Consider the following 15,000-nt stretch of genomic DNA (forward strand, 5'->3'; position numbering starts at 1 on the left):
TACAGAGATCTCTATATTTTCTAAGTGAAAACAACAAGACAGGAAAAGTTACTTTGCTAATTTATATACTGCTTTTTCACACTATGTCACTCGGCAGTTGAGAATATCATAAAATTACACATAACTAGGTAATGCGGTTTTGTAAGTCACCATGCCAGCTGGTGTAACAATGTGTGATATATATACAAGTGTATGACCTATATTTTGCTTGTATGCAGCATTACAGAAAAAATAAATCTGGAAACTAGTTATTAACAAAAGCAAAGTCCTCATCACTGCTGTTAAGCAGGGTATTGTATTAAATCAAAATCTGGACAAGTTCAGACTATTATGAAATAGTACAAAGTCCAGTTCTGGAGAGGGAAGAGGGAAAGGAAAAGAATGTACTTTATTTTGATATGCTGACATTGTACAGATTTGGTATGCCAGCAGCAAGCTGATATTTTAAAATATTTTAATCTTTTACCTAAATCAAGTGAAATCCCACCAAAATGTTTATGTTACTGTGATTGCTACCACAAGTTCAACGATAGACAGCTGACACTGAAAAGATTAAGTATAAATTTTTCCCTAAATATAACACATATCATCTAGCATAAGATATATAACAATAAAAGAAGTTGAAACTGCTCTGAATTATGTTTTAGAAATAAGGAACTGAAGATTTGCCTACTGTGAAAGCCTGATAAAAAGGTATAGATAGGTCATTAAAGTGGCTGATTTAGGAAAAGCCTGCATTAACAATAAATCCTCTTAAATCATTGTCAGATACGAACAAAAATCCTCTGATCTAAATATTAATAATCATGCTAAAGGAATAAAACCATGAAATTATCAAATATGTTGTGTAACAGTTTATATTCAGGGTAAAAATATTAATTCACAAATGTTGCTTTTTAATAAAGGTACACAAAAGAATTTTAAATAAAATTTTGCTTCCAATTTTCTTCCTAGCCTACTGGTTAAATATGGTCTCCTACCTCCAACTGGAAGGGCAGGGAAGCAACTCCAGCCAGAAAGCATCACAGATGCCAGCATTGCTCCAAGGATCAGGCAATAGATGAATGGTTTTGTGAGCCATGTAGACAAGCATCCCTTTATCCTAGAGAACAAAATCTGTTTTCCACAGTGCACCCAGACTCTACCAGCAAAGAATGTGGACACTAAAGTGCACTGAATCTACTGCTACCAAACAGTAGTGTATCATGCTGCTGCCACCGCACTAAGCTAGATAAATGAAGCAGTAAGTTCATTTGCAACAAAATTATACATTTAAAAACATTCTACTGCATTTTATAAACTAATAGGATATCCAAAGGCAAGGTTGTTTTAAAAACTGACAACTTTTTTTTGCAGCACTATACACATTGCTGTAACCTCTGGCATGGGTAATTACATATCGTGAGAACACCGTACACATCTTCAATAGATTGGTATACGGATTTTCCCATTAATACAAAATCTCTCTTAAAAGTTGTGGGTAACATTTACTTTTTCATTTGTGCAACTCACGGTCCTGGGAAATTATAATCAGTTACAACATACAGAGCTTTGGAAGACAATAAATGTTAATGCTGTATGTATTTTTAGATGAGGTGCTAAGGGATCTTGGGAATTACAGACCATAAACCTTACTCCAAACACGTGATAAATTGGTTGAAGTGATAATTAAAAACAGACCTAAAAAATCTTAATTGACCATGATAGCATAAGGACTGAAGCAAAGAAATGTTGTGCAATCACTAGTCTACAGTAATTCTTTGAAGATCAATAAAATAGTGGATAAAAGAAAAGAATAATATAATTGGACTTTCAAAGGGCCTTTGATAAAGTCCCTCAGAAGAAGGTATTATGGAAACTGAAGTGGCCATGGAGTGAGAGGCAAAGTACTGTCGTGGATTAGAAACTGGCTATGAGTAGAATATATGGCGAGGTTTCATCATGGGAAAAGTTTAACGTGAGGTGCCATATTGTGCTGTAGTACGAACAGTTTAAGGTCTTTCTTAATGACCCAGAAAACAGAGGGCATAGTGAGTAGGAAAAATGTTCAGAGTTACAAAATTAGGTAGTGATCTTGCAGCTGCATCTGAGTACTCAGTATTCAAAAAGCCAAAATTTCCTGTAAAATGAAAATTCTGATGAAAGTTAATTAGTGTTTAAATGTTTTGTTTTTACTTTAATACATTATATATATGTTAAAATATTTTATATAATATAAAAATAATGTAAAATCTGAAACAAAATGTTTCAACTTTTCCCACAAAACCAAAACATTTCAAATTTTTCCCATAAAAAAATTTGTCACAATCAATACATTCCTGAAAAAACATGTTGATTTTGCTGAAACTGTTTTTCTAAAACAGAAAACTCCTGTAAAAAAAAATGTTGACCAGCTCTAGTTAAGATGATTAAAGAATGGGATGGAAACCACCACCCAAAACATTGGCATGCCCTCACCCAGAGCACTGTGTTGAGTTCTGGTCATCATATCTCAAAAAAGGGTATAGCAGAAATAGAGGGCGTTCAGAGACTGGAAACAAGAATTGTTGGTAGCCTGAAAATATTTTTAAATCAGAAGAAATTAATAATACTGGGTGCGTTTATTTTGGAGGAAACAAATAGGAAAGGACTCCTTAGAGATAAAAGGATGACTGGTATAGAAATTATTCATTGTCTCAATAAAATAACAAATGGGCATTCAAATAAATTTAATTTAATTTAAAGCTCATAAATAGGCTTTTGCATACAATGTACAATTAGTCTCAAACTCAACTCAAGATATCAAGGCCAAGTGCGTAGCAGGATTAAAAAAAAGACTGGTTATTTATATAGTTATCAACATAAGAGCAAAAAATAATATGGATTAAGAAAAAAAGGAACAGTTTTGGAAAGGATATAAATCCTTATGTTTCAGTGAATAAGACAACCCTTAAGTATCTGGTTTGGGGGGTGGGGGGGTAATCTGTGTGGGCAAGTTATTCCATAACTGTCTACTGCAGGGTTTCCTGCATTCACTTTCCTCTGAAGCGGCTGGTATTGGCTACTGTCAGACACTGACAGTACACTGAATTATGAAAGAAAGATAAGACAGCTAGACCTAGATTCACAAGAGGGATTTACAGGCCTAATAGGGTTGCAAACCCTCCAGGATTGTCCTGGAGTCTCTAGGCATTAAAGATTATGTCTTGTGATGAAACCTTCAGGAATACACCAACCCAAGGCCCTAACTGCCACTTTAGGTGGCAAAGTCCAACATTTGAGCACCACTGGCATTCACAAAACCACCACTCAACAGCTGCTCAAGCCTGTGGACACCTAAGTTTCCACTGGTAAAGCCCCCTAGGTACCTAAATTTGTGCTGCTGAGCATGCAGCTGCCTATATCTAGCTGCCTAAGTCCATATGCCACCCACCAGCTTGGTGCCTCTCTCACCTGTAGGGGCCACTTCGATGAACATGCTCAGAGGTTGTCTAAAAGCACACCTACCAAATAGGGCCCTCAGAAAATGATGTTATTGTGCTTATGCTCCCCTTTTACTCTACTAGTTCAGTGGTTAAGGAACTGACCTATAACATGGGAGACCCAAGTTCAAATTCTTACCTTGCTTGATGAAGAGAGAGGTCTTGAATTTAGGTCTTTCACTTCTGTGATGAGTGCCCTAACTACTGGGCTATTGGGTGTTCTGGGGGTGGGTCAAGATGGAGCTGTTCCACATTGTGCAGAAATACTGAAATATTCACTGGAGCAGGGACTGGAAGCTGGGTTTCCCAGGTGAGTGTGCTAACCACTAGGCTACAGCATCACTCCCTCTCTTTGACTCAATGATATTTAAGTATTTTATCCGACTCCATTTTTCTTGAGAGTGAGCTAACCTGCTAAGGAGAGGTATCATGGCTGTGAATCCTGAATACAGTAAGTGCTTCACTCCAACCCAGAATTTGAGGGGCGGTGCTCAGGCAACACTCCTCTTCTCAGCCTTTCCTTCTGGATATTTAGGCAACTACCTGCTCAGCTTGATGACTTCTGTGAATCCCCTTTTCAGGTGCCTAACTCTCCCCTCTGCATTGTATAGGAAACCTGGTAACCTACTTCAGGGTTGTGAATTCTACTAGTTACCAGGCTGCCTAAAGTTAGATGCTGCAATGCTCGGCCCTGCAATGTTTGGCCCTGCAGCACCCGAGTCCTCCTCACGAATCTAGTCCCTAATATGATATGACTGCTGCTTATCATGCAGACCAATATTGTTTCCTTATGCTTCCCCTTTCTGTTTGTTATGTCCATCTGTTGTCTCTCATCTTAGACTGAACTCTCTTTAGGTCAAGGACCATCTTGTATTTATACTGTGCCTAGTACAATAAGGCCCTGATCCATGGCTGTGGCCTCTAGGCACCATCATAATTCGAATAAAACAAACAAAAAAAATAATAAACCACTAACTGTTCCTGTATGGAGATTCCGACATTAAGAAATGTTATATTACTTTAATGAGGGCAAAGAATCACTGCAAAAGCAAGGGGGTGATGATGAGACAATAAGAGCAAACATTTTTCCAAAGACCTGTTCTGGCCCCTAGTTAGGGAACCATATCCAATATTGTTTTTTACTATTTTTTTTACAGTAATTGAAGTAAATTTGATTATACATGGTCAGGTATTCCCATCACATTAAAAAAAAAATCATGTGAGGGGGACAAACTTGGCTGGATAGTCTCCATGTTCTCTTTGAAGAGGTACCTCTGCATCCTCTCTCTGACTGAGGAGAGAGGTTTTAGACTGAACATTCAAATAGTTGGAGATAAGGTAAATTGGTGGGAGAGGAAATCGCTACCTTATACCAATTAAAATACCACCTATGGTGACTTCAGTGAATCTCTACTCAACATTAGTTACACAGTGTAAGGTAGGTCTGTCTCTAGTCAAGAGGCCAAGAATTGAGTCATCAATGGAACAAAATGCACCTTATCTGGACGGTGGATAAACATTACACTTTGTTTTCTAATGGTACCAACACTATAATTCATAAATGAAAGTATTTGCTCAAAACTATGACTCAGTTAAAAGAAAAGAAAATCCTATTTGCCATAATCCATTTATTAAATATGTTTTGAACATCTCCATCACAAATTAAGGTCAAAATGGAATTCCTATATTCCCCACCTATGACGTAGTATTAATTTTATTGATCTTCTGTACAATTTGTGGGAGTACCCAATCAATATTTTGACAGCTTTATCATAAAGTAATAGACTTCCTTTTACATAATTACAGTTACCACATTCAATTTCACCCTTCCATGAGATTCTTTCCTAGATACTACTTTGTCAGCCCTAGATCCCATTAGTTTCTTTTTATAGCTCCATACGCACAATGCATTTTAAGTGTTGCACCTAGTTAGGTATAAACAATAATAATTTTAAAGCTCATCAGTAAGAATGTAAATGTTAACCATTAATATATTAAAGCTTTTTCTATGTAGACATAACTGTGGTGTTTTAAGCCTTCCTGCTGTAGAATTAATTCTACAAGTGATTAAAACCAATTTTGGGAAAACAAAGAGAATTTTGTTACAATTTGCAAATTTATTTGAAGAATATGCTATGGATATCATTAATATGTTAGAAGGAACTATAAACTGTCTAATTGTAGACTATTTTAGAATTGCAGTAAGCCGGTAAACAGACACGAGTGGCTAGCACTGCATGGTCCACATGGTCTTCCTGATTATGAAGGAATTTCCCAGAGCAGTATCAAGTAAGCTGTACACTTGTTGCCAGGGGCTCAGTGTGATATCCAGCTGATGAGTTTTTTATTCAAAAATGCAAAATTTACTTTTAAAAGCATGTACTCATGCTATTTTGTGTAGAGATTTCAAAGCCTTGAGCTCTTTCCTCAAATGTGCGCTGGGATTGGACACTAGATTGCGGTCCGAAGCCCACAATGAAAGCTATATCCTTTTTAAGGGTCCAGAGACTCTGGTAATGTCCGACTCAACTTAAGGCCTTCTCTAATTTTCAATGCCCGCTTATTTACAATGTCACATGAAAGTGAGAAGCGGGCAGCATTACCTCCCATAATTGTAAACAAACCTGTTTGTCTTTGCGATTGGCTGAACAAGAAGTAGGACTGGGTTTCACAGTGTTTTGTTTTTGAGTGCAGTCATGGGAAAAAAAATTCTACATTTGTAAGTTGCACTTTCACGATAAAGAGACTGCACTACAGTACTTGTATAAGGTGAACTGAAAAACACTACTTATTTTGTTTATCTTTTTTACAGTGCAAATATTTGTAATCAAAAATAATATAAAGTGAGCACTGTACACTTTGTATTCTGTTGTAATTTAAAATCAATATATTTGAAAATGTAGAAAACATCAAAATATTTAAATGGTATTCTATTATTATGTAACACTGAGATTAAAACTGTGATTAATCATGATTTAAAAAAATCTTAATCGTGATATTAAAAACAATCACTTTATAGCCCTAATACAAACACATTATGTAGTGTAGAAGAGCAAGACTGTACATTTTCTTAAAGCCTCCTCTTTCTCCTTCACTTTTGTTGCCTGAGTCTACATAATTTGCTGAGACAATCTTAATTTGCTTACAAACAGGGAACAATTGGTAGGGGAAGTGGGTGGCAACCTAGGCAGCAGTGACATGAGTGGTTGAGTTCAGGATCCTCACAAAAGGAAGAAAGGAGAGTAGGAAAATATAGACCCTGGACTTCAGAAAAGCAGACTTAGACTCCCTTAGGGAACTGATGGGCAGGATCCCCTGGGAAGCTAATATGAGGGGGCAAGGAGTCCAGGAGAGCTGGCTGTATTTTAAAGAAGCCTTATTGAGGGCACAAGAACAAACCATCCCGATGTGCAGAAAAAATTGCAAATATGGCAGGCAACCAGCTTAGCTTAACAGTGAAATCTTTGGTGAGCTTAAACTCAAAAAGGAAGCTTACAAGAAGTGGAAATTTGGAGAGATGACTAGGGAGGAGTATAAAAATATTGCTAGAGCACGCAGGTGTGTAATCAGGATAGCCAAGGTACAATTGAAGTTGCAGCTAGCAAGGGATGTGGAGGGTAACAAGAAGGGTTTCTATAGGTATGTTAGCAACAAGAAGGTGGTCAGGGAAAGTGTGGGACCCTTACTAAATAGGGGAGGCAACATAGTGACAGATGATATGGAAAAAGCTGAAGTACTCAATGCTTTTTTTGCCTCGGTCTTCACAGACAAGGTCAGCTCTCAGACTGCTGCACTGGGCAACACAGTATGGGAAGGAGATGAGCAGTCCTCAGTGATGAAAGAACACGTTGAGGACTATTTAGAAAAGCTGGACGTTCACAAGTCCATGGGTCCAGAGGGAGTTGAGGGAGTTGGCTGATGTGATTGCAGAGCCATTGGCCATTATCTTTGAAAAAACGTAGATCGGGGGAGGTCCCGGACGATTGGAAAAAGGCAAATATAGTGCCCATATTTTAAAAAAAGGGAAGAAAGAAAACCCAGGGAACTACAAACTTGTCAGCCTCACTTCAGTCCCCAGCAAAATTATGGAGCAGGTCCTCAAGGAATCCATTTTGAAACACTTGGGGGAGAGGAAGGTGATCAGGAACAGTCAACATGGATTCACCAAGGGCAAGTCATGCCTGACCAACCTGATTACCTTCTATGATGAGATCACTCGCTTTGTGAATATGAGGAAAGGAGTGGACGTGATATATCGACACGGTTTCCCACAGTATTCTTGCCAGCAAGTTAAAGAAGTATGGATTGGATGAATGGAGTATAAGGTGGATAGAAAGCTGGCTAGATCATTGGGCTCAATGGGTAATGATTAACAGCTCGATGTGTAGTAGGCAGCTGATATCAAGCGGAGTGCCTCACGGGTCAGTCCTGGGGCTGGTTTTGTTCAACTCTTCATTAATGATCTGGATGATGGGATGGATTGCACCCTCAGCAAGTTTGCAGATGACACTAAACTGTGGGGAGAGGTAGATATGCTGGAGGGTAGGGATCAGGTCCAGAGTGACCTAGACAAATTGGATGATTGGGCCAAAAGAAATCTGATGAGGTTCAAAAAGGATAAGGGCAGAGTCCTGCACTTAAGAAGGAAGAATCCCATGCACTGCTACAGGCTGGGGACCAAGTGGCTAAGCAGCAGTTCTGCAGAAAAGCACCTGGGGATTACAGTGGACGAGAAGCTGGATATGAGTCAGCAGTGTGCCCTTGTTGCGAAGAAGGCCAACGGCATATTGGGCTGTATTAGTAGGAGCACTGCCAGCAGATCGAGGGAAGTGATTATTCCCCTCTATTCGGCACTGGTGAGGCCACACCTAGAGTATTGCATCCAGTTTTGGTCCCCCCATCACAGAAGGGATGTGGACAAATTGGAGAGTCCAGTGGAGGGCAACGAAAATGATTAGGGGGTTGGGGCACATGATTTATGAGGAGAGGCTGAGGGAACTGGGCTTATTTAATCCGCAGAAGAGACGAGTGAGAGGGGATTTGATAGCAGCCTTCAGCTACCTGAAGGGGGGTTCCAAAGAGGATGGAGCTAGGCTGTTCTCAGTGGTGGCAGATAACAGAACAAGAAGCAATGGTCTCATTGTAGATGGGGGGGGGGGGGTAGATCTAGGTTGGATATTAGGAAACACTATTTCACTAGGAGGGTGGTGAAGCACTGGAATGGGTTACCTAGGGTGGTGGTGGAATCTCTATACTTAGAGGTTTTTAAGGCCTGGCTTGACAAAGCCCTGGCTGGGATGGTTTAGTTGGTGTTGGTCCTGCTTTGAGCAGGGGATTGGACTAGATGACTTCCTGAGGTCTCTTCCAGCCTTAATATTCTATGATTCTATGATTTCCTTAGTGGGTAGCAACATGGCTTAAAAAATAAGTCAATGCTGCCAGCCTTGCTCCACTAAGTTTCGGCAGTATGACTTCAAAGAAAATGCATAGGTTATATGCTGCTACTGAACAGGTGAGCAGAGCACTTGTGGCATCAATTGCTTCTTTTAAAGTGCTTCAACAACCCACTTGCCAAGGGAAGACAGAGAGATGGAAAGCAAGAAGAAGAAAATGGGGAGTTAAACCAACAAACATACACACTTTCTTATACAGGTGAACACTGCAGTGTATGTTACCTAGTTCAAAATACACACACTGCACATTTTGGAAACCATAGCCAGTAAAGAGAGTGCTTTTAATTATCACCAAATTTTGGCAAGTATGATTACACAGTACACATATTACAATGGATCTATTTGCTTTGATGGACTAAGAGTTAATAAAATTTAAACTCCTTGTATGTCAGCATGGGAATCTCTAAACAGAGATATTATTTACTTACATCATCACTATCACCTACATTAGGAATACTTATTAAAGATGGAGTGTGGAGTATTTTCACTTCTGTAGCATCACATTTCTAATAAGATGGCTGAATTTTATTTTAAATAATTCATTTTTTCCCCACTCTCACATAACAGAGCGTACATTTGCCTGCTAACATATGCACACTTTGTGCCTCATCCTTCAACACATCAAAGGTGTGGTACCATTGACCTGTCAATGTACACTGCATCATCACAGGTGCATTATGACAGAATCCATAGAATTGTACAGATCTGGGCTCTAGTCAGGGATCAAATCTTTGAACCATAAAGACTGGATACATGAAGGAGTCCAAGGGGTGCAGACATTTATCATCTGCCACGGAGGACTGGGAACAGAAGAGCATTGTCAGGAAAGGAACCAGGAGCACTACTGCACATTTGCTTCTCAGTCTGACCCCTCCCTCATCCAGGTAACTGGCGCTGTGTAGTAGTTGCACTGTGAAGTGGATTTCTGACTGCAGTATCATGGCATACAAGAGGGGAGCAGCTGTGTCCACCACCTCTTCCCAGTCAGTCATATCAAAGAAGAGGATGCAGCTCAGTGTCTCATACTGGATGTCACCTCCACCCCAAACCCCTCACGCCCACAAAATACACACACTTATAACTGTGACCAAGGTGATGAGCAGGAGGAGGATAGGCAGCAGTCAGTCAGCCTCCATGCGAATGGTTCAGGTGTGTTGATGTCCCATGTGCAAGGGGATTTGATCCTTGCTTGTTATACAGGCACACGATGCAAGAGTGATCACCAATACTCAAGGATGAGAGATGGGGACAAAGGGAAAGGAATGCTGACAGTTTTCTCACATGGTGATTTTGGAGAGGGGAAATGTAAGCTTGATTCCAATGTTTTGTGCACTTTTGGCACATGTGTTTGAAAATTTGTATTGACAGTGCTGCTTCTGTTTAACTTTTTGCATCCTGCAGTAGTCAGGCCATGTGTTTGGACATATTTGTTTTTGTTTTAATAAGTGAGGTACCACAGAATCTCACTAAGAACTGGAAGACCCACTTCAAATTCATGAAAATGACAATTTACAAGCACACACATACACATGTAAGAATAGTGTATTCAAATACACTTTATTTTGTGAACTGACAATTTTAGCTTTTAAATTTGCTGTACTTCATTGTACTGCTAAATGTACTTCGTATATTTTGTAAAAATACTTAAAAATATGAACCTGCACAATGCATTATATCTACTATAGATATTAAAAAATTGAGAAGTGGAGAAAGACTGCCTTTTCATATGAAATGTTAAGGGTGCAGATCAGCAAGGTTTTGCTGTACTTTTTTGTTTTATGTATTTCTATACTGGTGAAGCTGGTTTCTGATAAAGTTCAGGTATCAGACTCAGATTGCACAATTTGCAACAATTTGTTCTGGGGTTGCATTAGATTTGGACACTATTAGTCCACCCCTGTCTTTCACTCATTGAGTGTGAACTCCATAGTAAACATAATATTACACCCAGTCTTTTTACAGCTATCTATACAAAACATACTTTACATTTCTTTTTAAGAGGCATTTGAAGCTACCCCTAATTTTAACTCTTCTCCCTCCCTAAGGCAACCAAGCTTCACAAGTACAGGAATAGGAAAGGTACCCATAAAAGTTTCAAAATATTTTGTACAGTATTGCATAAACAAAATGCACTCTCACAACCTCAGAGGTGGGGGGAGGGTGGCTTTGTCCAGGGTGGCAGGGGAAAGAGGGCTCTCTGGCTTCTTTAAAAATCTTTCCCCCATCCCTCCTCATAGGAAGTTTTGCCTCTTCATGGGTTTGGGAAGTGAAACTGTAGGGGGAAGGGAGGGGGGGCATCCTAGATGATTAGCTGGTCTAAGGGCAGCAGCAGAAGTCCATTGGCTCCCATACCCACAAAAGGAAGGCATATAAGCTCTTTCCCTCCTGCTTGGGCACCATTACATGCTCAAAACAGCAGCTCCTAGCCCTGGGATTAGCACAGAACTGGGGTTTTGGGACTACTGCAGGCTATAAACTAGTCACCTTCTTAGGACTGGGAAGGAATTTTTCCACTTACTGCCAAATTGGCTGAGATAGGGTGGGTTTTTCCACCTTTGCCCCAGGAGCCAGTGGGGTAGGTTAGGAAGAAAAGCTCAAGTTGTTGCAACGTGACAGATGTCCAGCACAAACACTCATTCTAGATCTGGTTCCCTGATAAACTAGAATTGGGAGTGAAATTAGAGGTAGGCATCCTTTAAAAGGGATGGGGCTCCTACCATCTGGTGCAACAAGGAGTCAACTCCCCTTTCTGCTAATCCCTTAACACTCAAACTAGGGGAGAGCCGCTGAGGTCACAGCAACAAGATGGGAACAGATACTGAGGGGACAGGAAGCTGATGTTAGCCCTTCCCTGGGTGGAATAGATTATGGAAGGAAGGATGACTTGCACTAGGCAAGTTACTGCTGGATAGTTCCCCAATGAGCTAATAAAGTTATGGACTGGTTAAAACATATCACTTGTGTCTTGTCCATCTTCCTGCATGTCCTGGATTTTCTTCACATTCATTTTCAACTACATGCATAACTCAGCTGTGGCTATACCTGTTGTGCGTACTGTGATCCTCCCAAACTCATGGCAACAATAATTAGATAGGGCTCATTTTTGCCACCCTTACTCCGCTGTCTAGGTGGTGTAAGGTAGAGCGTTTTGTGGAATACCTGTCCATCCTCTATGGAAGAGAGTGCTGTAAAGTTTGGATGGCCTTCATCTCAGTAAAAGGGGAAGCAACCTTTTTGGATAAAGGCTGTCTCGAGGGCTGACAAACAACAAGGGGAGGGTAAAGGAGGGAACAAATGAGCACTGATTTAGAACAAAATCATGATGCCGAGAACAAAGTTAACCGAGACACCAAAGGACAGGGAGAGAATAAATTCTTTAATTACTGACACACCAGTGCTAGTAGCCTGGCAATAAACACGAGGAATTGGAATTGTCCATTCATGAGCAAATTTGAGCTAGCTGGTATTCATGAAACCTGGTGTGATATTCACATGATTGGAACATTAAAAATCAATGGTCATAATCTATTTAGAAGGGTCAAGTGGATAAAAGGGAGAGGGAGTGGCACTCTATGTAAAAAATGACATTACCTGTTTCCAAGTCACCAGAAGAAAGTGATCTTGTATGCTTATGGATCAGCAACAAATAAAGCACAAAATGGGGTACTAGTTTGTGTCTGCTACTGACCATCAATTCACACTCGAGAAAAAGATGACTAACCTATCCCTAATGTGTAAGGAGACTTCAATCTGAATGACACATGCTGGCATTCTCATGCTGCAGTACTAAACCATCCTTGGAATTTCTAAATATTATTTCCTAACCCCACAAAGTACTGCATCCTATACAGGGATTTTCTATATAAGACCTCATCTTGACAGAGAGGAAATAATCACACAACCAAAAATTAGTGGCAGCTTAGGTACAGTGATCATGACAATCACATTTGTTGTGTGAAACAGAATAAAGTCCAAACCAGTAATATACTTGGAGCTTTAAAAGGGCCAGTTTCACAAAGCTGAAAGCAATAATTAGGCAAATAAGTTGGGGGAAAATTTAAACAGAAAAATGTGAATGATAAAATTAGAAATTGTTTAAGATTGGAAAACTTGCCTTTAAAGTGACTGAGCTCCTGGAGTGTATCGATTTAGCTTAACCAAGAGAAGGTTACGGGGTGACTTGATCACTGTCTATAAGTACATACAAGGGGAACAAAACTTTGTTAATAAGCTCTTCAATCCAGCAAAGGCCTAACAAGATCTAGTGGATAGACGTTCACGCTAGACAAATTCATTGGGGGAAAAAAAGCCTTATTTCTACTAACAGTGAATGTAATTAATCATTGGAACAACTCATGAAAGACTATGGTGGATTCTCAATCACTGGCAATTTTAAAATCAAGACTGGATGTTTTTTCTAAAAGATATGCTCTACTTCAAATGGAACTTAATTCAGGAATGTCCTATGCCTGTGATATAGAGGAGGTCAGGTTAGATGATCACAGTCATCCCTTCTGCCTTACAAGCCATTCACTCTAAGCAGTACCTCACCTGACTCAAAGTTCTATTGATTTCAATGGGAATACTCGTGGATAAGGCACTACTCAATGTGAACAAGGGTGGCAGAATCAAAGCTTTAGCATTTAAATAGCCTCTTCCATTTGAGGAGCTTGATTTACTCCAGAAACTTTATTTAACAACCCTGAAGGGTTGGTAAGTACTTTACAAATGAGAAAATTGGTCTAGAGAGAGTTTAAATCAGGGGTGGGCAAACTTTTTGGCCCGAGGGCCACATGTGGGTTGGGAAATTGTATGCAGGGCCATGAATGTAGGGCTGGGACAGGGGGTTGGGGTGCAGGAGGGAGTGCGGGGCGCAGGAATGGGCTAAGGGCAAGGGGTTGGGGCACAGGAGCGGTGTGGGGTGTACAAGAGGGCTAAGGGAAGGGGGTTGGGGTACAGACAGGTGTGGGGGAGGGGGCTCAGGGCAGGGGGTTGGGATGCAGGAGAGGGCTGGGATGCAGGAAGGGTGTGAGGTGTAGCAGGGGGCTCAGGGCAGGGAGTTAGGATGGGCGGTGCAGAAGGGGTTCGGGGTGTGGGTTCCGGCCTGGCACTGCTTACCTGGAGTGGCTTCAGGGTGGCAGCGGTGCACAGCGGGGCCAGGGCAGGCAGGAAGCCTGCCCTGGCCACGCGCCACTTGTGGAAGCGGCCAGCACCACGTCCCAGCAGCCCTGGGGAAGGAGGGCAGAGGGCTACGCGCGCGGCCCTTGCCTGCGGGTACCTCCCCCCGAGGCTCCCATTGGCCACGGTTCCCTTTTCTCGCCCAATGGGAGCTGCGGGGGAAGGTACCCACAGGTGAGGGCAGCGTGTCCTCTGCTCCCCCTCCCCCAGGGGCCGCAGGGACGTGGTGCTGGCCGCTTCTGGGAGCGGCGTGGGGCCCGTGGCGCCACGGGGGTGGCAATCCCACAGGCCGGATCCAAAGCCCTGAGGGGCTGGATCTGGATCTGGCCCACGGGCAATAGCTTGCCCATCTCTGGTTTAAATGATTTGGCCAAGGTGATACAGAAAGTCAATGCCAGAGTGAGGACTAGGACTCGGCACCCCACTCTAAACACAATTTTCTCTCCATCTCACCCAAGTGTTTCTTAGGTATTCCACGACTTCTATGTTTTTATGTTTGACGTGACAATGCACAGCACAAAGAGGGAGTGCTGCAATGGCCCAGAAAGATTCAATAAGCTCAAGAAGCTTTTACAAGCCACACGTGCTATGACCTTTGGTGTCATGAATATTATGGCTGATGTTTCCAACAGTCCACTATCCCATGTATTTCTAATGTATTCATCACAATGGTACTTATGGGGCAGTCCATTATCCCTGGAATGAGAGATCACTCAGAACCATTAACTCTACTCAGGCATAGCTGATGTGACATTATTCTCCTTTCTTGCCACTTAAAGGGGCAGCCAGAAATGTTTTATGGGACAAAGAACTGCACTTGTACACCTCCCTATCAAAGGAGATCTGAGTTTGCCCCTATCTGTTTATATAGAACATACTGTCCTGATTGTACTAATTCATATGGTCAG

General features: G+C 41.1%; 1 protein-coding gene across 8 annotated transcripts in view; it reads right to left on the bottom strand.

Moving 5' to 3' along the window:
* The window catches only part of CDIN1 (CDAN1 interacting nuclease 1), a 205,323-nt gene that overhangs the window by 139,258 nt on the left and 51,065 nt on the right, over nucleotides 1–15,000 (bottom strand). The window contains exon 1 of one of the 8 annotated variants that reach the window (XM_074955769.1): nucleotides 981–1,032. The exons of the other annotated variants lie outside the window; for them this stretch is intronic. Within the exon in view, the coding sequence (XP_074811870.1) occupies nucleotides 981–1,023 (43 nt within the window). The 5' untranslated portion in view covers nucleotides 1,024–1,032. Of the gene's footprint in view, nucleotides 1–980; nucleotides 1,033–15,000 lie in introns of those variants that run through there. 8 annotated transcript variants of the gene reach the window in all.

This window comes from Natator depressus, chromosome 6 (genome assembly GCF_965152275.1).
Source record: "Natator depressus isolate rNatDep1 chromosome 6, rNatDep2.hap1, whole genome shotgun sequence".
In the NCBI taxonomy this organism is placed as follows: Eukaryota; Metazoa; Chordata; order Testudines; family Cheloniidae; genus Natator; species Natator depressus.